This window comes from Pan paniscus, chromosome 6, assembly GCF_029289425.2.
Source record: "Pan paniscus chromosome 6, NHGRI_mPanPan1-v2.0_pri, whole genome shotgun sequence".
Classification (NCBI taxonomy): Eukaryota; Metazoa; Chordata; class Mammalia; order Primates; family Hominidae; genus Pan; species Pan paniscus.
In genome coordinates this window covers 172,059,895-172,086,742 of record NC_073255.2, presented here as the reverse complement: position 1 = coordinate 172,086,742, position 26,848 = coordinate 172,059,895, and the positions used below count along the sequence as shown (strand labels likewise).

Genomic DNA, 26,848 nt, shown 5'->3' with positions numbered 1-26,848 from the left:
AGAGTCTACTTCCTCACAGATTGCCACCTTCTCATTGTAACCTCACAAGGTGAGGGGGAGGAGGATCACTCTGGGGCCTTGATTGTAAGGGCACTAATTCCATTCACGTGGGCTCTGCCCATGACCTAATCACCTCTCAAAGACCCCCACCTCCTAATACCATCACAGTTAGGATTTTAACATACAAATTTTGGGTGGACACAAATATTCAGATCATAGCATTTCCTTTATAGTATGGCAGCTCTTCCTTAAGAAAGCAAGCCTGAAGATTTTCTACACTTTGGGAAATTGGTGGGCACAGAGATCAAAGCCTGGTTACATGGTCACTTTCACACTTTTATTAATTTACTATTTTTTTAAATAGAGAGATGGGGTCTTGCTATGTTGCCTAGGCTGGTCTCCAACTCTTGGGATCAAGCTACGCTCCTTCCCCTCCTAAAGTGTTGGGATTATAGGCATGAGCCACCATGCCCAGCCTTCAAAAAAAATTTTTTTTTAATTTTAACTTCACATTTTTAAACACACTGCCCAGAGTCCACAGTATTCTTGCTTTTATGGAAGATATCTTCCTTATGTATACCCTTAGTTGACAAAAAAAGTCATGTATTTTTTTTCACCGCTTGCTAGTGAAGTTTCTAAACAAATTCTGCTCTTTTGAAGAAGTTTTTCTTTCCTATTTTATGTTGATTACATAACGTATCCAATTTGTTCTTAGGAGACATTTTGCAGTCTTAGCCCATGCAAAAATTGACAATTATTTTTATGTAATCTGTGGTAAGCCATTCCTCTACACATTTTTCTTTTTGTTATATAGTTAGATAACATATTTATGTGAAATGTAACCTTTGCAAAACTCTACTGGAAGCTGACTAAGAAAACTAGTACTTTACTTCAGGATAGTGAGGAATGGGGAAGAACTTTAATTCCAGATCCTACAGGACATCTCTACTGTGCTTTTGCTTTGAACCTCACACCATTGGATTTTCTACCTATGCACCTTTTTGTTGTTGGCATCTACAGACCAACCCTCCTTCTCTGAGGATGTTAGTGTGTTGGTCACTGTTCCTGTCTCCAAAATTCCTGTCTTCATAGTTGGAGACTTCATGTCCACAGAGCTCATCCTTCCCACACCTTGGCCTCTAGTTCCTTGAGCTCCATGATCTGGCCCTTTTGATAGCAGCAGGAGGCAGACAAATTCCTAGACAGACAGGGGCAGATCCCTGGTGAAGCCCGACCTTCAAACCAAAGACAGCTTAAAGCCTGAAAACCAGGCCTCCAGTTCCAGGTAGAGTCTATGAGCCAGAGTGAGAACTTCCTTGTTTAAGCCTGAAAACTGGGCTGCCAGTTCCAGGTAGAGTCCACAACCTGGAGTGAGAACTTCCTTGTTACTTTTTTTTTTTTTTTTCTTGAGACAGAATCTTGCTCTGTAGTCCAGTCTGGAGCGCAGTGGTGTGATCTCGGCTCATTGCAACCTCTGCCTCCTGGATTCAAGCAACTCTCCCCTCAGCCTCCCAAGTAGCTGGGACTATAGGTGCGTGCCACCACACCTGGCTAATTTTTGTATTTTTAGTAGAGACAGCTATGTCACTATGTTGACCAGGCTGGTCTCAAACTCCTGACCTCAGGTGATCCGCCTGCCTCGGCCTCCCAAAGTGCTGGGATTACGGCATGAGCCACCATGCCTAGCCCCTCGTTACCTTTTAGCCAATCCAATGGTGATTTTTCCAGGCCCGCCCATACACCAATCAGCACACATTCCCCCATTCTGAGCCCATAAAAACCCCAGACTCAGCCACACATTGGGACTACCTGCCTTTGGGTAGGGTCTACTCACTTTTGGTCCTCTCTCCTGTCAAGAGCTGTGCTGTCACTCAATAAAACTCTTCTCTGCCTTGCTCACTCTCTGGTTGTCCGCACAACCTTATTTTTCGTGGACGCAGAACAAGAACCCAGAGCCCACCAAAGGACCGGTGTGAAAGGAGCTGTAGCACTGTATCCATCCCACCCTCCACTGGCACCAGATGGCTGCCCCACATGACAGGAAGTGTTGGTGTGACCAGACCAGCAGCCCAGGAGCCATGGGCTAGAGTGGGGCATTGGGACCGAATGAGCGGTAACATGAACAAGCTGAAACACATTCCTGGCCAGCCTGCCAAGCTGTGGGCAGTGACACGCTCTTATTTGCCAGACTACAAGAGAAGAGCTGTGACCCTTCTGGGGGCCCATACCTCGGGGCTCCCCAAGCCAGAGCTGTGACGTGCTGTAACACCCTCTTGCAGCTCCACGGTTGCTGGTGTCTTTGAGTTTTCAGGCACCACGGCGTTCCCCTTGTTGGGATGCCAGTGCCCAAGGTGGAAGCCACTTGAGGCATACCTGGTCCAGCCACAGCCTCACATGGTTCCGACACCTGGAGCTGCCTGCCCTTCTGCAGCAGCTGGTGCACCTGGCTCTGTGGTGTGGCTGGACCCTGTGCTCACTCACACACCTCCCACTACTCCGCGCCTGGCTCACCCATGGTGGGAATGGGATCTGGGCCAGTAGTGCAAGCTGAGGACAGCCTGCTGGGCTGAGTAGGCAGAGCCAGCCCAGCGGCTGTGAGCAAAACTTGGTCAGAGGCGCCACTGGTCACAGAAGTTTCTGGCTGGTGAAGTGGCACCAAAAGAATCCTGTGTGACTTTGCTCATCTCAGTTACTCATTCTGTGGCCACATCTCAGACTAGCCTTGGGGATTCCCAGTAGCTGTGCCTGCAATCCTCAATTTCAAGCAGTTGTCTGACCACCACCTCCTATTTTTCCAGCTCACTACTTCTAGTCCCCCAAGTCTAATAACTCTTTAATTGGCCAGGATCTGAATCTACCATCCTCCCACCTTCCGCTGGTCCCCTCTTCCCTCCTTGAGCAACCTCAATGCCACAGTCAGTCATAATAACCACCTTCTCACATTTGCAATGCCCTTAGTCTGCTCTCTTCTTTACACTCTCTTGGCAAAACCTTAACACTGATGAGAAATAATTCTTCACTCTGCACCTGCACTCGTGCAGTTGAACATCTCTGGAGAAAACATACAGTTGAACTGAGTGGTTTTAGATTCAGACCCTGAACTTCACGTGATCCTCAGTGCTGCCTGGCAGGAAGGAAGCCTTTCCCAAGCACACTGCTCTCTCTTCTAAAACTCTTTCCACCTCTGTCGTCTTCTTTTTTTTTTTTTTTTTTTGAGACTGAGTCTCACTGTCACTCAGGCTGGAGTGTAGTAGTGCGATTACAGATCACTGCAGTCTTGACCTCTGGGCTCAAGGGATCCTCCTGCCTCAGCCTTCCATGTAGCTGGGGCTACAGGCATGTGCCACCACACTCCACTAATTTTTTAAAAAATACTTTGTGGAGACAGAGTCTTGTCATGTTGCCCAGGCTAGTCTTGAACTGCTCGGCTCGAGCAGTCCTCCAGCCTTGGCTTCCCAAAGTGCTAGGATTACAGACATGAGCCACAATACCCAACCTCAGCTTCTTATTTCAGAGAAATCTGTAAAGGAGTAATCAGATGAGAAACTGTGCAAACACCTGCATGTCTCCACTCCTAGCTTTGGTGCCCCTTGACTCTCCCTCCTGTTGGGTGAATGAGCTGCCTGGCTCCTCCCTGAAGCTGGTTCCTCCCCTTGTGCTCCAGAGCCCATTCCCTGATTTCTACTCAAGGGTTTCACTGCGACAACTCTCCTATCTTGCATCAAGTTTTCTCTTTCTTTCAGTAATGCATGTCAGCATACACACCTGCTGTTATTTCTGCTATCTTAAAAAAAGATTTTTTTTCTTAAAAAAAGACTTTTGTGAGTATGTGCCATGGTAGGCTTAAAGTAACAGGGTCCCGCCCATCTAACATGCTGTAATAAATGTGCTGGAGCTGAGGACCTGCGCTTAGCTGCTCCAGGAGTCCTGCATGCCTCTCATACCAGTCAAGAGCAGGCCCATCCTCTTTCCTTACCCTACTGCTTCTCTGCCCACAGAAGCCCTTCACATCCTGTCTGATTCTGCCCTTTGTTCCTTTTCCTTTGGTTGACAGCTCCAGGACTTCAGAACGTTCCCTATGTTCTCACCAAACAGCTGCCAGGCAGCCAGGCTCAGTTTTCCAAGTGGGTTTTCCTGTACTTTATTTTCGTATCGTGCTGTCCCCAGGCAGCCAAAGCAGGATGAACAGCAGGAGAAGAGAGCCAGGCCCTCTCCTGGAACAGCCTCCCGGTCTTCCCTCAGCTGTACTTTTTTTTTATTGTCAGAACACGTGGTTTCAGAGCTTCAGGAACAAGGCAGCTTTGTGAGAAGCATATGCAAGAAGGGACAGATTTCTGACATTTCCATAAAAGCACAAAGGCTTGTTTTGTTCAGAATCAAGGTTGGAGAAGTAGCTGGTGGATAAGAAGTAATTGACGAGATGGGCTTGGGGTAATTAGCTTGATTCAATTAGCATGAGGTGGAACTGAGTTACCCAAGCTAGATGTCAGCTCAGCCCAGCCACCACCCGCCCACACCATCTGCACTCAATAAGCATTTATCTGTTGGAGTTTTTTCTGCACATTCCAAGGTCGCTATCAGAATCTGAATCCCCTGTTCTGATAATGCAGTGCCTACAGCCACGGCCTCGCAGCTTCCCTCCTTCACCTCCAATCTTGCTTCTTCCCGCCTCCACTTGACCTCCCATGATCCCCCTCCCAGCCATCACCTAGAGGTGATGCACGTGGCCGACAGAGTGAACTCCAAGGGCTGGCTTCACATTCCTGCATCCTAATTCTTTAGAGGCAGGGCTTTTTTGTGACTTTAAACAACAAAATTGTTCCCCATTCATTAACTTATTGGGGATAAAAAGAGTTAGAGGTGAGGTGATCTGAGATTCTTCTATTAAATGGTTTGGGGCTTCAGTTAAATCACTGTTTCTTCATCTGTCAAATGGCAGTAATAACAGAGGCCCAACCTCCACAGGGAGCTGCTATAACAACAACAACATAAAAATCCCCAAGGGGTACCTGTGATGTTGGTTTCATGTGTCAAGCTGGCCAAGCTATAGTATCCACTTATCTAATCAGGCACTCCTTTAGGGGGTGTTGTGAAGGCATTTTATAGATGTGGTTAACAAACCAGTCCACTTTAAATTAAGAAGATTGCCCTTGCTGATGTGATTGGGGCTCACCATCAATTAGCTGAAGGCCATAAGAACAGAACTGAGGTTTCTGGGAGGAGACATTCTTTCAAGACTGCACTGCCAACTCCAGCCTGAGTTTCCAGCCTCCTGGAAGCCCTACAGATTTCAGACATACAGTACCCACAAACAGATAAACCAATTTCTTAAAATAAATCTCGGCATCTCTATATCGTATTGGCACTGTTTTTCTGCAGAACTCTGATTGCTACAGTACTGATATAGGAAGATACCTTCCCGATACAAGTCCTTGGTGGGGAGGAAGGGAGATTGAGAACCACGTGAAGGTAGTTTTATGCAATAACTCCATCCCAGGCTATGCCAATACCCAAGGCTGCAGGAGAGAAGCAGAGGGCTGTTGGGCTCACAACCCAGCACAAGGTTGTGGGGGGAAGGGACACCTCCACATCCTGCTGAGGTCCTCTCTGACTAGGGGCTGCTGGCAGGTATGGCTCAAGGAATGAAGTCGCAGGCTTGGACTAAATAGGATCAGGGTGGAGCTTGGTACAAAGAGGGAGGGGCTGGCTAGCACTGGCATACATTGCTTGAGGGCCTACTATGTGCACTCCCCTCTGTAAAGCTGCATTTCTTCTTTCCCACACAGCTGGCTTGGTGAGCCTCTAGGGGTGGCCACCCTGAGCTCCTGCATTCCTGTCTTTCCAGCAGTTCAGGCTGCCCCTGAGCACAAAGGCCCTTCCTGCCCAGCTCCTGGAGAGCCTCCTTCTGCCCACTCGGTGCAGTGATTTGTAAGCTGTGAAGGGCTGGCGAAGCTCCTATCCCTGCACACCCCGGGGGAAGTCCTTGAGTGTGGGCTCATGCATCTCAGGACTGCTTTGGAGTCACACAGGACTGGGTCTGGGTCCTAAGACTTAGCCGGTGTTTCAGGCTCTCGCTAGGAGATAACACAGTCCAAGCCTTTGGGAGGGCCTCAGTGGAGGGGAGGGGCTGCTATGATGCCTTGAAAACTGTAAAGAGCCATGCAAGCCCATTCTCCCTGCACACCCTGCATTAGTCTGGGTTCTCCAGAGAAATAGAACCAATAAGATGTGTATATATGCAGATACAGAGAAAGAGAAAGGTGAAATATTTATTTTAAGGAAGGGACCCATGCAGTTGTGGAGGTGCAAGTCTAAAATCTGCAAGGCGGGCCGGCAGGCTGGGAAGAGCCGCAGTTCAAGTCCAAAGTTGGACTGCTGGCAGGATTCCCTCTTTCTCCCAGGAGGTCCGTCTCTTTCGATTCAGACCTTTAACCTATAGGAAGCATTCTGAGGATCATCTGCTTTACTGGAAGTCTCCTGACTTAAATGTTAATTTCATTAACAATACCTTCACAGAAACATCTAAAATAATGTTTGACCAAATTCCTGGGTATCACAGACTAGCCAGGTTGACACATAAAATTCACCCTCACCCCCAGTGTCCAAGTCCAGGTACACGTATGCACCCTTTGCCCAGAAGCCTCACCAGAAAGCCCTCAGAACCCCGGGACCTCCCTGTAGCTCCTGTTCAGGTGACTTTATTACCAGGAGCAGCAGATGAATCTGGTTCCACCCAGCTGTCCTGTGGCACAGGGTTGAGGTCAGCACTGCCCCTGGCTCTCAGAGTATGCAGGATGAGCAGGTGGGCTCTGGAACTCTCTAGAACCCATCAGGGCAATGCCCTGTGCCCAGGACATGCTGAAAGTACCTGGTGTTATGTCACCTCCGAGGACAGATCCTGCCTGTCCTCCTTGAAAGGCTCATGGCCTGGGCCCCAGCTGTACTTTCTACCCCCTTAATAGGAGCACAATAGCAGCAGGCCAGCCCTTTGTGCCAAACAGTCCCTAAAGACCAACACGAGGCCATGCTTCTCTTATACTTTATAATAATCAGAAACTAAAATCATCAAAATGCTTCTGGAACAACCCACTCCAAAGAGTCCTGGAGGCCAAGGCAGGTGCAACCTTAGCTGCCAGCATTCAACCTTGGGAACTGCCCACCTCATTCGGTCCCTCCCCTCGCAGCTCCTCTTCTGCATTACAAATCTTCATCGTCAAAGGTCTCTGTGCACTGCAACATGATCATCTCTTCATCAACGGGAAAGGATGCTTCCTGCAAGACACAGGGTGGAAGAGGGTCACTTTTTATCTGTGGGTCTTGGGCCCCAGGCAGATAGGAAGGCTCCTGCATCTCCGGTGTGCCCAGCCCCCACACTCTATCCTACGTCTCTTCCGCTGCATTTTCACCTCCAGCTTGGGCCAGGAAGCAAGGGCTCTAAGGGGGAAGGTCCCATTTCCATTTCACTCAACTCAGCACTCTATGACCTCCAGAAAGGACACAGCAGAACTGGCTTCTTTTTTATCCTGGGGATTTCCAGGGTCCCACAAGAGAGACAGAGGACCTCATAAGGCTTTATCCAAATGCTCATCAATAGAAGACGGTGCACTGCACCACGGTGCTCCCACCAATGAAACACCATGCAGCTCATTTCCAACAAAAATAATGAGACAGCGTGCTCTCTGTGGGATACACTATTTACAAAGGGCAAAGTGCAAAGCAATGTGTACCGTAGGCTACTACTATTTGTGTTTGAAAGAATATATAATATCTAGAATATCTTTGGATGAGTGTACAAGAAACTGGTCACTGTAGTTGCCTCTGGGGGAGGGTATGGGGTAGGAAGCAAGGAAGAGAGAGAGACTAAGTGTCCATTGTATATCTTTTGGTAACTTGTAAATTTTATGCCATGTATATGGGTTACCTATTAGGAGATGATATTTTTTTAAGCAGCAGCACTGCAGCTGGTCATGATGGCTCAATGCCTGTAATCCCAGCACTTTGGGAGGCCAAGGCAGGCGGATCACCTGAGGTTAGGAGTTCGAGACCAGCCTGGCCAACATGGCGAAACCCTGTCTCTACTAAAAATACAAAAAAATTAGCTGGGCGTGGTGGTGTGCGCCTGTAATCGCAGCTACTCGGGAGGCCATGGCATGAGAATCACTTGAACCCGGGAGGCAGAGGTTGCAGTGATCCAAGATCACACCATGACTACACACCATCCTGGGTGAAAAAAAAAAGCAGCAGCACTGTTTGCTTAGCAAGGGTTTCTCAGTCCCTAAAGGGACACTGTAAACAGTGATCCCAGCCAACACCTCAGGACTCTCCATGACTCCTTCCTCTAAAAATATGTTCCTGAGGCTTTGCTCCTTCTGTCTGTCTCCATCCCAGCAGAAAATGACCCCTGTAACTTGTCAGCCCTGCAGATCAGAGTTGATCCCCATGGAACCAGGTGGCATCCCTGACCCCAGTCAACCATCTAATGAATGTGGGACCTGGTCCCAAGGGTGATATCCTCATAGTGGGGACGACCTCCACAAACTGAGCCTTTCCTGCCCTGGAGAAGCAGTTCCCATTCACCATGCTCTCCTGATAGGGACAGGGGAATAGGGATCAAGAGTGTCAGGGAGGTGGGACCACAGTTTCCAGGCAAATCTTGTGGGCCCCTTGTTCAGCAGGAAGACAGTGGCAGAGGTTGGGAGGAGAATGCAACTTTTCTGTTTACACCAGAGTCTATCAAAGCCTGAGTCCTCCTGCCCCAGAGCCACTTGGACAGCTCATTCCAAATGCAGATTTCTGGGGCCCGCTCTTGCAACACTGAGGCATCGGGAATCTAGGAGTGCTGAAGTTTGGCATCTTTGCTTTGTTCTGTTGTTGTTGTTGTCTGGAGAGAGTCTCACTCTGTTGCCCAGGCTGGAGTACAGTGGCGTGATCTCAGCTCACTGTAACCTCTGCCTTGTAGGCTCAAACAATCCTCCCAACTCAGCCTTCTGAGTAGCTGGGACTACAGGCATGTACCACCACACCCAGCTAATTTTTATATTTTTTGTAGTGGTGAGGCTTTGCCATGTTGTCCAGACTGGTCTTGAAATCCTGGGATCAAGTGATCTGCCCACCTCAGCCTCCCAAAGTGCTGGGATTCCAGGCGTGAGCCACTGCACCCGGCCATACCTTTGCTTTGTATGGATACTAGAATCCCTGCTTGTTATCTTTTCTGCCATATGTGGAGAAGGAGGGGAAGCAAAGATTGTCCTTTTCGTCTATTCTCAAAGTCTTGATAAAGTGGGCTAATTTAACTGTATCTGAGAGAAAGAGGGGACAACTGGTCCAGGGGACAGTCACCCAAGGATTGGTGGGAAGGGGAGAGCAAACTGCAAGGAAGGGCTCCACGTAAGGATTCGCTGTGGTCCTAGCAGAAGGAAATTAAGATTTAGTTGGAAAAGGGCAAGTTATACCTTAGCCTATTGAACAGGTGTCTTGACTATTTTTAGACAAACATTTGCTATTATTATAACTTACCTTTTAAATAAACAGTTGTATTATTGCTAAATTAGTAAAGAAAAATCCATGGCTATGAATCTGAAAGGACCTGTCCCCTTGCGGCTCAGGTATAACCCCCCTTCTCTGACAAAAGCTTCCAGGAATGGCCCTCCTAACCAAGAGTCCCACTGCTCATATCACTGTAAGTAGAACAATTTGGAAGCAGACATTAATATCCTTCAAAAGCTGACAGCAAATATTACTGAAGGTGATGAAGACTGTAGAAGATGATGAAATAGCCCAGCGTTTTGGGAAGGTGTCAAAGGTTCACACAACATTTATGAATGCCTGCTGAGAGTCAGGCCCCTGGGATCGGGTTCCTGCTTCAAAGGGTTCCCAGTCAAGGTCTGCCTTAGAGCAGTGGTTCCCAACCTTTATGGCACCAGGGACCAGTTTCACGGAAGACAATTTTTCCACAGACCTGGGGGGCAAGGGTGGTTTCAGGATGAAACTCTTCCACCTCAGATCATCAGGCATTAGTCAGATTCTCATAAGGAGAGAGCAACCTAGACCCCTTGCATGAGCAGTTCATAATAGGGTCTGCGCGCCTATGAAAATCTAACGCTGCCACTGATTTGACAGCAGGCAAAGCTCAGGCTGTCATGCTGACCCTCTGCTGTGCAGCTGTGTTCCTAGCAGGCCATAGATCTGTACTGATCTGTGGCCTAGGAGTTGGGGACCCTTGCCCTAGAGGACACCTCTCTGTCTTTCCTGTTTCCCTGGCTATCTTCCATTCATTCTACAGGATGCATCAGGCTGAAGGTGACCATCCATGGAGCAAGCCAGAGAGAATGAAGAGTGTCCCTGCTCAGTGGCTCCTCATGGTATGATTGGGGTGAGTTCTGGTTAGGGCTGCCCTTAAGAGCCCTTTTTGCTATCTAAGCAAGGTGGGCAGAGGTACCACGGCCCTCTACTCCATCCTACCTGCTTTACTTGAGTGTTTGCACAGCTAAGGCCTTTAAAAAAGTCGATGATCTGCATATAGAGCTGAAACTTCTCCTCTGGGTTTTCTGGGTTGCAGCTGGCAAGCACTGAACTGACAACAGAAAGGAAGAAAAGACAACAAATATTCAGGATCCTGATCTTTCAACTCTGCTTCCCCCTCCCCTGAAAGATTTGGGTTACAGTATGAACCAAGCACTTGTAAATTCTCAGACAGCCCAGACCTCTCCTTGAAAGGTTTGTGTTACCTCTGCTCACATGTCATGTCTGGAATCCCCTGGAAAATCGAGACTGTGGTGAGACTGGCTCCTGTGCCCTAATTTAGTGTTCTGAGCTGTGGCCACTGGAACAAGGGAACAAGAGTTCCTCCATCCCTCAATCTTCTGCAGAATGCCCCCACAGTTCTGGTTCCACTGTGGCTGCTGAGGCAGCTCTGGAGCACGCCATACATCTTGAGTTCAGTTTGCTGAGTTGCCACTGCTCAGTGGGTCTAATGTGGAACTCAAGCCCTGGTGCAGAAAGGAGGCCTGTTGTGCAGGCTCTTTTCCTCCTGCCTGCCTGGGACAAGGGGAGAAGCCCTGTGTGACTCGAGCTTATGTCACCATAAGCAGCACAGTTTGGAAGCAGACATTAAAATCCTTCAAAAGCTGACAGCAACTGTTATTGCAGGGCCTCAGAAGATGATGAGTTAGCTCAGCCTTTAGGAAAGGTGGCAGGGGCTCATGCAACATTTAGGAAAGCCCGCTAAGAGCCAGGCCCTGCAATGTGGACCCTGCTTCAAAGGGCTTCTTAGAGCACAGAGGCTGTGTGTCTGTAGGACAGCTGGCACTCACTCACTGTGAGTCAGTAGGCAGCCCTCACTTCTTCCCGGGATGAGGCACCGCAGTCAGCTGAGGAACCCTCTGGCAGCAACCCCTGACTTTTCTAGGGAAAGTGGAACATTTTTAATAGGTTGTTTTTCTGTTCCATCGGCAGGGCAGGGAGTTCTGAATATTGCCTGGCAAGGACAGGCTGGCAGCTTCTCGATGGTTGTCTTTGCAGTCCAAGCTCAGCACAGAAATAGGAATGTCCCTTCCAGCCAATTGCAGCAAAATGAAACTCCACTCACAGCTGAGAAGCGCTTGAATCACTCTGTAAGGTCGATTTGGAGAGGACAAAGCCCTCCTCTGACAATCCCACTTCTCCCCAAGTCCATCTAGGCCTGGGTGGAACAGGGAGAATGGAGGGAAAATGTTGATGTGTGGTTTCCCTGAAGCTCTGCTAAAAGGCCAGCTGGGTTACTAGGGACAGCTGTGGCCCCAAGGCCTCACAGGCACCCATAGGCCAGGCTCCCCTTGAGAGGACAATGAGATATTCATTGGGATCACAAGGATATGTCCCTCTCACCCCCAAAGCAGAAAAATAAATGTCCAGGATTCTTTTTAGCCATGATAGCAGCACAGGTATCTGAAGAACCTGTGCCTTCAGGCCCTAAGACCACAGGTTTTTCAAGCAAAGCAGCAAGGGAATTTCAGTCCTAAAGGATTTCTCTCAGAAAACACACCTTTGGGACATTGTTAGTCAAGCTGCTTCTTGTTTTAAAATCTTTTCACAGCCTATTTTGTGTCTTCCCACTTCGTGAGGTCAGCAATCCTTTTCTCCCCTCCTTCCATATCCGTTCCCATCAGCACCATGAAAAGCAGCAACCCCCCTTTGCAGAACTCAGAGAGTCCCCTAAACTCAGGGCCCATGCCTATTTGCATGTTGGCCCTTATTCTCTGTGCCCCGGAGCCCCCTCCCCGCCTTCTCCTTCCAGGTCAGCTGGAAGAACCTGCCCGCAAGCTGCCCTGGGTGCTACAGACTGATGGATTGTGTTCTTCCGAAATTCATATGCTGAAGCCTAATCCCCAAGGTGATGGTGTTAGGAGGTGGGGGACTCCGGGAGATCATAGACTAGGGCATGAAGACGGGCCCCTCATGATGGGATTAGTGCCCTTATAAAACAGGCCCCAGAGCCAGGCGCTGTGGCTCACACCTGTAATCCTAGCACTTTGGGAGCCGAGGTGGGTGGATCATCTGAGGTCAGGGGTTCGAGACCAGCCTGGCCAACATGGCAAAACCCTGTCTCTGCTAAAAATACAAAAATTAGCTGAGCATAGTGGCATGCACCTGTAATCCCAGCCACTCGGCAGGCTGAGGCAGGAGGATCACTTGAACCCAGGAGGCGGAGGTTGCAGTGAGCCAAGATCACACCACTGCACTCCAGCCTGGGTGACAGAGTGAGACTCTGTCTTAGAAAAAAAAATTTTTTTTTAAAGAAACAGGTTCCAGAGAGATTCCTTGCCCCTACACCATGTGAATTTTATCCCGAAGGTGCCGTCTGTGAAAAACCGAGGCTCTGACCCTGCTGGCACCTTGATCGTAGACTCCCCGACCTCCAGAACTGTGAGAAATACATTTCTGTTGTTTATAAGCCATCCAGCCTATGGAATTTAGTATATAATGGACTTAAGGCAGGGATACAGCAGCCCTCAGTGGAGGTTAGCAGGACTAACACACACTGGGAATGGGGTGCAAAGTGAACAGATGAGTTTCCACAACCTACAGCTGATAACCTGGTATGTCCCAGCCCTGTGCCAGGATGGAAGAATTTTCTACTCTGAAGATGCCGCAGATAATGTCATCCCCAGGGCAATGACACAATCCTAGGACCAGCTCACTTCCAATCACAGAAAAAAGGTGGATCCCCAAGAATACCCACTGAATTAGGCACCAGATCTGATTTGGCTCTGTGTCCCCACCCAAATCTCCTGTTGAATTATAATCCCCATGTGTTGAAGGAGGGGCCTGGTGAGGAGGTGTGTGATTGAATCATGGAGGTGGATGTCCCCCTTGCTGTTCTCATGACAAGAGTTCTCACAAGATCTGGTTGTTTGAAAAGTGTGTAGCACTTCCCCCTTCACTCTCTCTCCTGTCGCCATGTGAGGATATACAGGTTTCCCCTTTGCCTTCTACCATGATTGTAAGTTTCCCCAGCCATGCCTCTTTTACAGCCTGTGGAACTGTGAGTCACTTAAACCTCTTTTCTTTATAAATTACCCAGTCTCAGGTAGTTCTTTGTAGCAGTGTGAGAATGGACTAATACAACACCCATCTAGGGACTGCAGAGGAGAGGCCCCTGAACACCCCAGCAGGGGTGCACACACACACACACACACACTCTCTCTCTCTCCTCTCTCTGCCTCTGTCTCTGACTTACCACATTCATGCACATGCAAACTCACACATACACACCTGCGCACACACAATCTCACATCCACCCACACAGGGGCACATGCTATCTCACACCCTCTTCCTCACCTGGAGCTAGATGTACTTGGAACCTCACTTTTGTCCAGGAAGCTTGTCACATCAAAGGCATCCTCAAAAAGGATCTGAAAGAAAGCACAACACTTCATGTGTTGGAAATAACTTGACAATTTCATGCTTGCCCTGGGCTGCTGGGGAGAGATGAGTGGAAAGGCTCTGTCTTTACACATACCCCAGAGGGCATGCATGTCAGAGCTGGGGCCCACACCCAGGGGCTCTTCTTGCTGTTCTTCCTAGGGGGTGAATGCTAAACTCTAGAGTGCCCAGGACAAACTGCCAACCCTGGAGGTGGCTGTGAGGGACAGGAAGAAATGGGGATTGTGATTCCTCTTGCCGAAGAAGGTGGGAGCTCAGGTGTGAGATGCAATTACCAAAGCCTCAGTTTACCACTGAGAAAAACCTCATCAAAACTTCCCAAGGCGCACAGATTATTGGAGCCCAGGGTCCCCAGTCTAGCAGTCTCATGCCAGGGCAGCTGAATCCAGAGGGTCAGGAAGGCTCTGGGTTAGGCTGCAGGCAGGCCAACTCCCAGGCCTGTGTCCCTTGCTAGCTGTGTGACCTGGGACAAGTTACTTCATCTCACAAATCCTCCTCTATAAAACAGGAATCACATTAGTGTCTACTCATAGGGCTATTCCAAGAATTAAGTAAGATAATGTATGTGAAGTATCTAGTTACATTTGAACATTATCCACTTTATAACAGACATACCTGGCACATAATTGAACATTATCTGCTTTATAAGAGACATACATGTTCATTGTGGAAATTTTGGAAAATAGAAACAGATCAAGAAAATAAGAATTACTGAGAAACAATCCCACCCAGATATCCATTGTTGACACATTGATCTAATTCTCTCCAGTCACTTCCCTAGGTCTATAATATATATTTCCAATTTGGAATCTTGCTATTTAGACAGTTTTTCATCCTGCTTCCCCCTAATGTGTTAGAGAATATTAAATATGTTACAGAAACATGATTTACACTTACATGACTGCCAGATTTAGCAAATACAAATACGGGATGCCTAGTTACATTTTGAATTTCAGATAAAGAATGAATAATTTTTAGTATAAGAATGTTTTGAATCATGCATGGGACGTTTTTGTATTAAAAATTGAACTGGGCATGCTTTACTTTAACTGACATCCCCTTTGCACTGGCAATCACGCCTAGGAGAGGAGAGGAAGTTCTCTGACCCTGAGTTGGCAGGTACTGGCAGGTTCCGCTAGGGTCTCTCCTCTCCTCTTCCCTTCCTGCAACACACAGCTCTTCCAAGAGGATTGGTGTCTGCCCTTTCTGTCTTCCTTCAATTGACTTCCTGGAACTGAATCCCTTGGGACTCTGGCCCCTCTCTTAGTTTTCCGGACATTTTCTGTTGTCCTTCTACTTGATATCTCTGTGGTCATTTCAAAGAGGATCTGGAAAGGGGCCACAGAAAGACCTGTGCTTCAGTGTCCATCAGCTCTGAAGCCTATCAGCTACATGTTGCTCCCTGGCAGGCCTGAAACAGGGACCCAGAACTGAAATCCCTGTCCTTAAGCAATCAGCCCACCAAAGTCGCAGGCCACACATTGTGCTCACCTGTGCAAATCCCCCTCACAAGCCAGCCTGAGAGGGGACCCCAGACCAGGCTCCACAGCCTTTCCAGAGTGCCACCACACTCACAGGGAAGCTCATGTCTGAACTGAAATGGAGCATTCCAGAGCCTCCTGGGCCCATCTGACCGTGCTGCTGGCCTCTAACACAACAGTTCTGCAGCAGAACCTCTCCAGGTGGACCAGGGGCTGCAGTGGTGTCACTGCTCAGCAGGAGTAACTGTGGCTTTGTCCCTGCCTCGGGCATGGGAGTTCTCTGTTCTGCCTACCTTATCGCCCAGCCCTGGCCTGGCCTAAACCTGGGCACAGCAGTGCAGGCAGAGCCCTGCTTCTGGCCACAGCTGAGGGAATCTGCTGCCAGCTTCCCTTAATACCCAACAAACATCAGCCCATAGGCCTCCCTGAAAAACCCAGAAAAGCTGTTTCCATGATTTGGAGACATTAGATTCTGGTTGTTTTCTCTTTGGATGTGTTCTTCCTGGGGAAGTGTTCATGCTGGCACAGTCAAATTTGGCAGAATTGCTCAGGCATTTGGTAGATACTGTCATGCATCACTTACTGATGGGGATAAGTTCTGAGAAATGTGTCCTTAGGCAACTTTGTCATGTGAACATCACAGAGTGTATTTATGCAAACCTAGATGGCATATATACATATATTTATCTTTTCTTTTTTGAGACAGAGTTTTACTCTTGTCACCCAGGCTGGAGTGCAATGGTGTGATCTCGGCTCACTGCAACCTCCACCTCCCAGGTTCAAGCGATTATCCTGCCTCAGCCTCCAGAGTAGCTGGGGTTACAGGCACTCGCCACCACGCCCAGCTAATTTTTGTATTTTTAGTAAAGATGGTGTTTCACCATTTTGGCCAGGCTGGTCTCGAACTCCTGACCTCAGATGATCCACCCACCTTGGCCTCCCAAAATGCTGGAATTACAGACTGGCGTCACCACGCTCAGCCCATATATTTATTTATATATATTTTTTCATATGGAAAACCAAAAATCCAAGTTCCATTACTGAATATCAATTATTTATCCTACTTGATGTGCAATGCCAATATCGAGTGCCATATATCAGGTTTCCATATATGCTCCATTATCATCTTATGTGACCACCATTGTATATGTGGTCTGTTGTTGCCCAAAACATCTTTATGTAGCCCATGACTGTATTTTCCTTTCATTTTCTTCATGTGAGACTCCAGGGCTTGGCACTTTGGGGCTGTAAACACATCTGTTTGGCTGCCCTTTCATACAAGCCTTGGGTATGAGGTCCTAATCTTCTGGCTCTTTTTGAGCCATCATGGAACAGAACGCACGTCTTCTCATGGTGGACCCAACATCAGAGGAAAACCAGATCAGAAGCCACAGTCTGGTGGACCCATGTTCGGGGGTCGGGGAAAGGACCAAGGCAGTAGCTGGTAGGCCATTGAACATCTGCACTGGGAGTTCCCTCCAATAGGACCCACTGCACTAGCCACGAGGGAAGCTTATTAAAAATGCAATTCCTGAGGCCCCACCCTCAGAGGCTCTGATTCAGTGTGTCTGGGATAGCAGCCCGGCCCCTGAGTTTTTTTTTTTTGTTTTTTGTTTTTGTTTTTTTAGATAGAGTCTTGCTGTGTTGCCAGGCTGGAGTGCAGTGACACGATCATAGCTCACTGCAGCCTTGACCTCCTGGGCTCAAAGGATCCTCCTGCCTCAGCCTCCTGAGTACCTGGGACTACAGGTGTACCACCACCACACCTTTTAATTTTTTTTAGTTTTTTTTTTTTTTTTTTTTTGAGACGGAGTCTCGCTCTGTCGCCCAGGCTGGAGTGCAGTGGCGCGATCTCGGCTCACTGCAAGCTCCGCCTCCCGGGTTCACGCCATTCTCCTGCCTCAGCCTCCCGAGTAGCTGGGACTACAGGCGCCCGCTACCACGCCCGGCTAATTTTTTGTATTTTTAGTAGAGACGGGGTTTCACCGTGTTAGCCAGGATGGTCTCAAACTCCTGGGCTCAAGCATTGCTCCCACCTTGCTCGGCCTCCCCAAGTGCTGGGATTACAGGTGTGAGCCACTGCGCCCAGCCAGGCACCTGACTTTTAAAAAAACTCCACAGGTGATTCAGTTGAGAAGCATCAGGGGAGATAATGGAGGGTTGACCATCAACAGGTGACCAAAGGGCAGAGTAATGTGAAAAAATGTGTGATGACAGAGACACAGTCACTGAAGCAGGAGCTGGGAGTTCTGGGCAAGTCACGCTGCTGGTTAGGCCTGCAAACTGGAAGGACAGGAATGGGTGACATCTCTGTCGTTCTCCAGGCTTGGGCCTGATAGCTGAGGAACCTTCTAAAAAACGGAGGCATTCCAGGGCTGTAACTCCAGGGTCAGAGACAATCGGACGCTCTCTGGCCCTAAGGCTCCACAGAGAGACTCTGGGAAACTAGCATGTCGTCTCCTCAAAGGCGCCCCGACTGAGGAGCATTTGGAAAGTCAGGGCAAGGGGGTGGCCTGTATCAGGCGGAAGCCATGGATGCTAAATGTCCACGAAGCACAGGGCATGTGCAGAATGCGAATCGGCTGCGCCTGGGCTAGAGGAGCGAGCGTGGGCCGTGTGGTAGGGCAGTGTTCTGAGGCCGTCCTCATACTGGAAGAGCAGCTGTGGGCCCACTTTTATCTCCGTGCAGGGCGACCTCAAATGCTACCTGATGCTCTGCTTTGCAGACTATGGCCACGGCCATTCTGACTAGCGTTCTGAAAGCTGAGAAATGCATTTACGGTAGCAGTTGTGGTAACCTCCCCTTCACAGAGCGATCCCAGTGCTCTTTGGGGTGGGAACTGACGGCCTTTCAAGGGCTGGACCTGATTGGTCCAAGTGTGATCCCCTCTTGGCCAGTCATTGGCTTAGCAGGCTGGCAATTTGGCCAGTTCCAACCAATGAGAGGGGAGGAGCGGTTCCGGAAAAGTTCTTCCTTAACTCTTAAGAAAGAGCTTTCGTAGGAAATCTTTGTCTTACCTGATGTAGAGTAGGAAGAAAGACAGTTCGATTGCTCTAGCTGCCATTCCATAGCCACAGGAGCCGGGGGAGGTGGGGAGGGCAGGGAAAGATAAGAAACTGAGCAGAGCCAAGAGAGGCCTGAATCCACGCGGACATGGTGAGCTCCTCCGCCTGCCTCGGACCTCCCCGGGTGTGAGGAGTGCATTTCTTCGTGGTTTAATAATCCAGGCCCTGGCAGCCCAAAGAATCCCAACTGAGACAACCTCTCAAGACTTGTCTTCTGCCATCCCCAGGGAAAGGCCAGGAAACTAACCGCAGAAAAACAAATACTGTTCCGTGACCCCAGGGATTAGAAAATCAGAAACCGGCCGGGCGCGGTGGCTCATGCCTGTAATCCCAGCACTTCGGAGGTAAGGAGATCGAGACCATCCTGGCTAACACAGTGAAACCCCGTCTCTACTAAAAATACAAAAAAATTAGCCGGGCGTGGTGGCGGGCGCCTGTAGTCCCAGCTACTCGGGAGGCTGAGGCAGGAGAATGAGGTGAACCCGGGAGGCAGAGCTTGCAGTGAGCCGAGATCGCGCCACTGCACTCCAGCCTGGGCGACAGAGCGAGACTCCGTCTCAAAAAAAAAAAAAAAAGAGAAAAAAGAAAATCAGAAACCGACCTTGGGAGCCAGAAGGCAAACTGCACCTCCAACCTGCTAAATGCAAAGCCCTGGTGTCCCCAGGCGAGGGCGAGGGTGGTTCCCGTGCCCCATCCACGCCACCCCGGTGGGCCTGCTCACCTCCTCGGGCGTGGAGACCAGCGAGCAGCTGGCCCCCTGGCTGTCCACGCCGCTGTCCTTCACGCTGCCCTCGGCACAGGCCGGCTCTCGGCAGGCCTCCGCCAGGGTCGCAGGGCCGCGGTGCTTCTGCGCCCAGGCCTGCCGGAGGCTGGCCTTCCTCTCCTCCGAGAGGTTCTGCCACAGGTGGGAGATGGCCGCGGAGACGATGGGCAGCGCCGCCTCCTGCGGGGTAATGATCCCGCTGCCAGTCAGAAGGTCCATCGTCTGTTTGTAAAAGTTGAGATACCTGGAACAGAAGCGGCGCCGTCTCGCACCCCTAAAGCTCCCTCTCGAAGCGATTCGGGATTCGGTTCATGGTGTGGACCCCAGCACGCAGGCCCGGCCACGGCGCCACGGCTCACTAGGGCTGAGACTTCTCAGATTCTGCACGCCCCTGGCCCTTGGAGAGCAGCAGCCTTCCTGGGGGCCATGAAGGACATAGACTTGGGCTTTGGGGCCCCTCCCCAAGTTCTCCCAGTCCCTGCCCCATGAAGCCTTCTGTGTTAGACAGAAGCAGATAAGAGGCGTAGCTGCCTCAGCTCTCATCCTAAGGGAATATTCTTGAAAATTCTGAGCCCATGAATGTGCTGGCATGATAGGACTCCAACTTTAACCTGCAGCCCGAAAGTCAGGCTCGGCTGTGGAGAGAGCCTCCTGCTATGGAGCCAACTCCTCTGGAAGCCAACATGGCTGCTGAGCGGCTTTGAGTCTATGGAGGAGGCAGTGGCAAGGGACGTCTGAGCCAGCCATTCGCCATCTTTCCTACTGTAAGAGCAGTGCGGACTTGTGGGGGTATGTGTTTTGGGGGAGAGAGGGGTTAGCCCTCATAATCACCATCAGCTGTGCCCGCCACAAGGCACCCCAAATAAACACCCAGTCTAAGTAAAAACACTGTATGAGTGTATGTGCTATGCTAATGTAGCTTTGAGACTATTTCTCTAGCCTCTCTGCCAGTCCTGTCCCTCAGCCCCTCCCATATGAAAATCCTGGAGATTTCGTGATTCGGGGCCTAGTCTGAACCATGCGCTCCAGCTGGGCACACAGCTGCAGCATACCCCAGCCAGAGCCTCTGTCCCCTTCCCCATGGGAGGGAGCTCCATGGGTGCACAAAGCCACCCCACCCAACTGTTCACACCGTTCAAATTCCATGAGGTCAGGCGACAAAGTTCCTGGGGAGTATAAGATCACTTTTTTCTCCTCTTCCTCCTCCTCTTCTTCCTCTTCCTCCTCCTCCTCGTCTTCTTCTTCCTCTTCCTCTTCTTCTTGATCTTCCTCTTCCTCATCTTCCTCCTCCTCAGCATCCTTCCTGACTGCCTCAATTGGGCACCAAGGGGAGGAACCATTCTGAGGAAAACTGTTTGAAAGCAGGCTGGGAAAGAAAACAGAAACAAGACAACTATAGATTAATATCCCTCATGAACATGGACAAGAAATTCTTAGCAACTTTAGCAAGTATACATGTATATGTATGTGTGTGTGTGTAGGTGTACACATCATGACCAAATGAGCTTTTTCCTAGGAATGCAAGAGAACTGGTTCAACATTTGAAAATCAATCAATGCAATTCAGCATATCAACAGACTACAGAAGAAAAACCTCAATAGATGCAGAAAAAGCATCTGACAAAATCAACATCCATGCATGATAAAAACTCTCAGCAAACTAGGAATAAAAAGGAGCTTTGTTAACCTGATAAAGGGTATCTCCAAAAAACCTACTGCTAACATCGTGCTTAATGGCAAAAGACAGTTTCCCCTCTTGATCAGGAATAAAATGAGACTGTCCACTCTTACTACTTCTATTCAAAATTGTTCTGGAGGTTCTAGACAGTCCAGTAAGGCAAGCAAAAAAAGGAATATACATTGGAGCAGAAGAGACAAATCTGTCTTTATTTGCAGACAGTGTGATTATCTGTGTAGAAAAATCTCAAATAATCTACACACATGTCATTAGAACCAAGAAGGGAATTTAGCAAGGTTGCAGAAGACAATATTAGAATATAAAAATGAATAATATTGCTACATAGTAGCAATGAACAGTTGGAAATTGAAATTTTAAAAAGCATCATTTACAATAGCATGAAAAAATGACATACTTAGTTTTAAACAAAAAGCTCAATCTATTAAAAACAGGATAAATTGGACTCATCAAAATTTGCAAATTCTGCTCTTCAAAAGACACCTTGAAGAGAATGAAACAATAGGATATAATTTGGAAAAGTCAGGACCTGCACCCAGGATCTCTTTATACTTAGAGGAATAATCCCCAAGGTAACATGTTGAGTCAAAAAAGCAAGCTCAGCTGGGCGCGGTAGCTCACACTTGTAATCCCAACACTTTGGGAGGCCAAGGCAGGTAGATACCTTGAGGTCAGAGTTTGAGACCAGCTTGGGCAACATGTTGAAACCCCGTCTCTACTAAAAATACAAAAACTAGCCAGGCGTGGTGGTGGGCACCTGTAATCCCAGCTACTCGGGAGTCTGAGGCAGGAGAAGCTCTTGAACCTGGGAGGCAAAGGTGGCAGTGAACTGAGATCATGCCACTGCACTCCAGCCTGGGTGACAGAGTGAGACTCCGTCTCAAAAAACAAACCAAACCAAACCAAAAACAAAAACAAAAAACCATGAGATCATAAAAGTACATTTCTCAAATCAGTTTCTCCTTCAAAGTATGAATGTGACATTAATAATGTTCCCCTTTCAGCATTTGTGACACCTGGGTGTACCATGGTTCCTTTTCCTTGCTGAAGTTTAATTTAGCTTTTCTTAGGAGGCTTGGAATATAGACTGAGATTTGCATTTTCCTGATTGTAATATGTATCCTCCAAGAAAGCCATTAGTTGTGGCTTTAAAAAATACATATAGAAAAAGCTATAATATAATGTAAACACTATGGTCTCATTTCTCTAAAGAATAATGTGCAACATTTTTTAAAAACTTGATGGATTTTCTTGAAAATTAACATTGATTTTCTCTGAGTTCTGGGACAATATATATTTTCTGGCTTTTGTGTATTTTCTGCATCTTCTGTGATAAGCATGTATCTTCTTATAATTGGGAAAAAATTGATGCATGTTGCTAGAATAAAAGAGAAAGGAATGGTCTCCAGCATATGGCTGTTTTGAATGGTGAGCAGCAGCCCTGATGGTTCTGCAGGCTGGAGAGGAAGGGTGAGTTGCCACCAGACAGTACTGATGGCTGTGGGGACACAGCAGGTCCCCAGCTTCCTGGGGTTTGCGGTGTCTTACCTGTCATTTCCAGAATACATGCTGGCATATTCTTTCTTGACCTCCTCTAAGCTGCTTGCATGCCCATCTTCCAGGTTGAAGGATGCTATTGGGGAGTTGAAGGCCAGGAACACAAAGAGAAAAGTCAGGCCTCTCTTGAGTCTCTCCCACCCTTCTGGCCCAGGTGGGCTGTGGGTGGGACCCTGAACCCTCCAGGGTCAGCATTAGGGAGACCAGGGTCCAGTTTTTCCTTCTAGGTGTGAAGGGAGAGCCTTAGACAAGCAGGAGCCCACTTTTCCTCTGGCCTCTGAAGATGAGATCAGGTGCCTTCGGCAGCACTCCAGTAGGGAACTCATCAGAGTCTCATGGCCTGGTGACTCTGGCCAGTCTTGCTGGACTGCAGGCTCACTAAGGACAGGGACCCTCAACATTGGCCCAAGCACAGTTCCTGGCACACAGTAGGCCCTCAATAAATATTTGTTGATTCATTGTAACCCAACTTATGTTTTCAATAGAAAAACAGATCCAGTTTTCTCCAGGGAGGGAGATGGGGTTGGCAAGTAGTGATCCATTACCTTTCAGCTTCAGCAAATTATCCAGGGTTTGCTCCAGTTCTGGAATATGACTCTTTGCCTTATTCAGAACCTGCCACTGAGGATAGACAGAGACAATACTGAAAGCCAGCCTCTCACTGCAGAGACTGATTTTGTGGACCCAGGAATCCCTTCCCAGGGCTGAGGCCACGCTCCCTCAGATGCAAAGTCGCATCCCTTAACCTTGTCAGTAAAAAGAATAGGAAGTTTGTTCTGATGCACAGGAGGCAGGAAGTTTTGTTTGTAGCCTAGAAATGGGTTCTCACCGAAATGCCAAAGGATTTGGAAAGAGTTAAGCTTTGTTCAGCAAATTGCTAGTGCTGTAGAAAGGCAAATGACTACAGAGGCGGCTTGAAGGTGGAATAAGGAGTGATGGAAGAGGCGCATTCTGCACGAACGTCAACCCCAGGCTTGCACAAAGCAGAGCTAGACTTCAGCTCAGTGGTAACCCTGTGCAAAGGGCTAGTTAATATTAAATGTCCTATTCTCCCACTATTTTTATTTGCTAACTACATACACTCCAGATGATCTAAAAACTTATCAAGTGCTATCAACCTGAACTCTAAATTTCCCTCTTTCCCTTTTTCCCTCCCTCCCTCTCTCCCTCCCTCCCCTCCCTTCTGCTCCCCTCCCTCCCTCCCCCTTCCTTCCTTCCAACTTCCTTCCTTTTTTCCCTCCCTCCTTCCCTCCTTCCTTCCTCCCTTCCTCCCTTCCAACTTCTTTCCTTTTTTCCCTCCCTCCCTCCCTTCCTTTCCTTCCTTCCTTTTTCTTTCCCTCCTCCTCTCTCTTCCTTCCTTCTTCCCTCCTTCCTTCCTGTATGTAACATTATTAAAGTCAAAATGGTAACAGCAAGATTATTCAAAAACGAGCAATGCTAAAATGGTAACAGCAAGATTATTCAAAAACGAGCAATGCTAAATGTTGTTTGTTAGGCTGACCACCTATATCTGTCAGGGGCTGCATGCATCCCTTGGGCATGTACAAGGGCAAAACTGTGTGCTAAGTCCCAGGGATACAGAGTACATAAGACAGTCCCCGCTCTCAGGGTGCTGACCTCTGACAGGGAAGACAAGCATGGAAACAACCCCTCATAACACAAGATAGAATTAAGTAGGTACTAACAAGGGGTAGAAGCAAAGGGCTGTGAAAATATACAAGGAGGAGGGAATAGTCCAACTGGAGGGGTCCAGAAGATTCCATGGAGCAGGGCAGCTGAGCAGAGTGAGCCAAGCCCAGCTTTGAAGTGTGCACAGAATCCCAAAGGCAGAGCTAACTGCATGAGCAGAGACACAGAGGCCATGAGAGGCAGGCCTGGCTCAGGGAACTGCTGCAGTGAGATGTGGCCAGAGTGTGGGGTGGGCATGGGGGGGACCCCAAAGCAGCTGGGGGCAGAGTAGCCTGGGATTTGACATTCTAGATTCCAAGGATTCTGGTGGGTGCCTAAAAAGGAGACTTGAGGGGGCTGGAGTCACAGTGCTCTGCCAGGCCAAAGAGGAGGTGAAGGGAACCGCAGCTGCATGATGATACAGTGGATTGCAAGCTCCCTGAGCATTCCTATGTGTTTTGCTCTCCCCAGTCCCAGAGCTCATGTTGATGCTGTTGGGTCAGCAAAGACTTGGAACCAGGGGCTGACTGATTTCCAGCATCTTGGGCTTGTTCCTAGGTGGAAAGATGATTGTCCACCTGCTGTGGTCTGAATGTTTGTGTCCCCCCAAAATTTAGTATGTTGAGACCCAATCCCCAATATGATAGTATTAAGAGGTGGGGGCTTTTGGAAGGTGATTAAGGTGATTGGTGCCCTTATAAAAGAGTCCTGAGGGAACCTGTTTGTCTTTCCCCCATGTGAGAACACAGCAAGACAGCCCTGTCTATGAACCAGAGAGCATGCCCTCACCAGACACCCAATCTGATGGCACCTTTGTCTTGGACTTCACAGGCTTCAGAACCTGGAGCAATAAACTTCTGTTGTTTATAAATTACCCTGTCTAGGGCATTTGTCGCTACCCCAGCAGAAGTGGCAGCTCCAGGCCAGTCCCTGCCTTGCAGCACAGTCCCTCCACCTGTGAAAACGTCTCCTTCCCCGTGGAGATGTCCCCTCTCCTCCTCCAGGTCCCCATACCTTTGAGGCTATGAGATCAGACTGAGAGTACACTGTCTTCCTGAGGTTGTTGAAGAGCGCTGCCAGGGTGGCTCGGTGGCGGGCCTGGGACAGGCGTCTCCGGGCCACCCGATGCTCAAGCTCCTGCAGCTGTGCTGGCAGCTGGGGTGTCGCTCTGTCATGGGGATTGCTGTTTTCTTCAGGGGTTGCCATTATAGGCTGTAATGTAATAGTATGCCTTTTTTTGCCCTAGATAATAAAAATACAATATTAAAGGAAAAGGAAGGCAAATTGAGGCAGGCAGAAAGGAGGTACCCTTCCCAAGTAAAGGCCCCAAATTCACTCCCTCATGAATTCAGTTATTGGCAAGATTTACAGTAAGAGAAATTTGAGAAGTTTACAAAAGCCCTTTGAAGGTGATGTTGGTCAATTGCTAATTAAGAAAAGCAGATGGAGATTATACAGGGTCAACACAAATTCTGTTTTTGAAATTCAGCTCCTAAAACTGCAAACCACCCATATAGGACTTAAGAGTTGAGGGGCCCTGGAACTTACCTCGAAAGGTTCCAACACATTGCAGATACTCACCAGACACTTGTTAATTTCAGGGGTTAATTTTACGCGTGGCCAAGGAGAGCAGCTGTACCCTGAGATCTCAGGCTTTACTTTAGTCTGTTCAAAGCTGAACAGGTACTTGTCCCCACTGTGAGGTCTTTTCTACCTCAAGAATGCCCCCTCTTTGAGGTGGATAGTAGTTACACAGGTGTATGCATATGAAAAAAAAATCCCTCAAGCGGTACACTTTAGACTCGTGAATTTTTCTGTGATATACCTCAAGGAAAAACATAAAAAAGAAAATAAGAAAATTCACTTTACCACCTGTGCAAGCAAAAGTCACCTGACGACAGAGAACTGAAACCCATTTTGCCTTATCTTGCCTCTGGTGGGTTCTGGAGATGATCACTGTGTCCTTCTTTGTTACATCTGAGCTTACAAGCCAGAAGGCCTTCCCTAGGAGAGGCAATTCTGGGACTGACATGTAATTGTTTTAATAAGATACAGGGGCCAGGGCCTTTTACCTGAGCCATAGACCCTTCCATCAGGCCTCACCCCACTACTCAGAGATCTGCTCCCCACTAGCCTGCCTGCTCTTTGGACAGGGAGGCTGCGACTTCGTCACTTCTGTACCCTCAGTGCGTAACACAGAGCCTGGCCCCCATTAGGTGCTCAGTACTGGAGTTTCTGGTGAATTACAGTGAGAGGTTTCTGCTAGGTCTACTCCCTGCTGAGCTCAGTCCATACAGAGACAATGCATGACCTCCGCCAGGGGTTTGTTAATTTTGAGGTATGTTAGTGTCACCTGCAGAGACTGTTGAAAATACACGTGCCCAGGCCCTGCCTCGAAAACATCGGATCTGAACCCAGCGTGCAGCTCCCAGGGTGATTCCTATACTTTCACACTTTGAGAGCCACCGCTAACTCTTGATTTGTGTGTCAAGCATCACCCCAGCTGGCAGCAGCTGGAAACAGAATCTTCATTAAGGGGTTATGAGGAAGGGAGATGGAAGACAACTTTCCCACTATGCTATAGTATGGAAAATAGGCCAATGAGATGGTAAACCCAATCAGGCAGTGTGGGATGTTGAAACACTTTTTAGCTCAGAAAACAACTTCTCATCAATAATCTGGTCTTCCCCAGTGT

General features: G+C 48.6%; 1 protein-coding gene across 1 annotated transcript; it reads right to left on the bottom strand.

The window, feature by feature from the left end:
- Positions 1-924: 924 nt before the first annotated feature.
- On the bottom strand, positions 925-26,363 carry STRA8 (stimulated by retinoic acid 8). The gene is made up of 9 exons (XM_034965034.2): positions 25,735-26,363; positions 25,168-25,395; positions 23,031-23,106; positions 22,477-22,561; positions 20,366-20,599; positions 19,192-19,477; positions 13,819-13,892; positions 10,462-10,573; positions 925-7,272 (listed from the first exon to the last, which is right to left on the bottom strand). The coding sequence occupies exons 2-9, from the start codon at positions 25,357-25,359 to the stop codon at positions 7,198-7,200; spliced, it is 1,134 nt and encodes a 377-aa protein (XP_034820925.1). The 5' UTR covers positions 25,360-25,395; positions 25,735-26,363; the 3' UTR covers positions 925-7,197.
- Between the last annotated feature and the right edge of the window lie 485 nt (positions 26,364-26,848).

Bases quoted from the DNA above. Each gene is read 5' to 3' on its own strand.
- STRA8 (XM_034965034.2), bottom strand. From the start codon at position 25,359: ATGGCAACCCCTGAAGAAAACAGCAATCCCCATGACAGAGCGACACCC. The intron at 23,107-25,167 runs GTATGGGGACCT...GTCTATCCTCAG, and splicing joins CTGATCTCATAGCCTCAAAG to TGGCAGGTTCTGAATAAGGC. The intron at 13,893-19,191 runs GTGAGCAGGCCC...GCTTTCTTTCAG, and splicing joins TGGTCTCCACGCCCGAGGAG to ATCCTTTTTGAGGATGCCTT.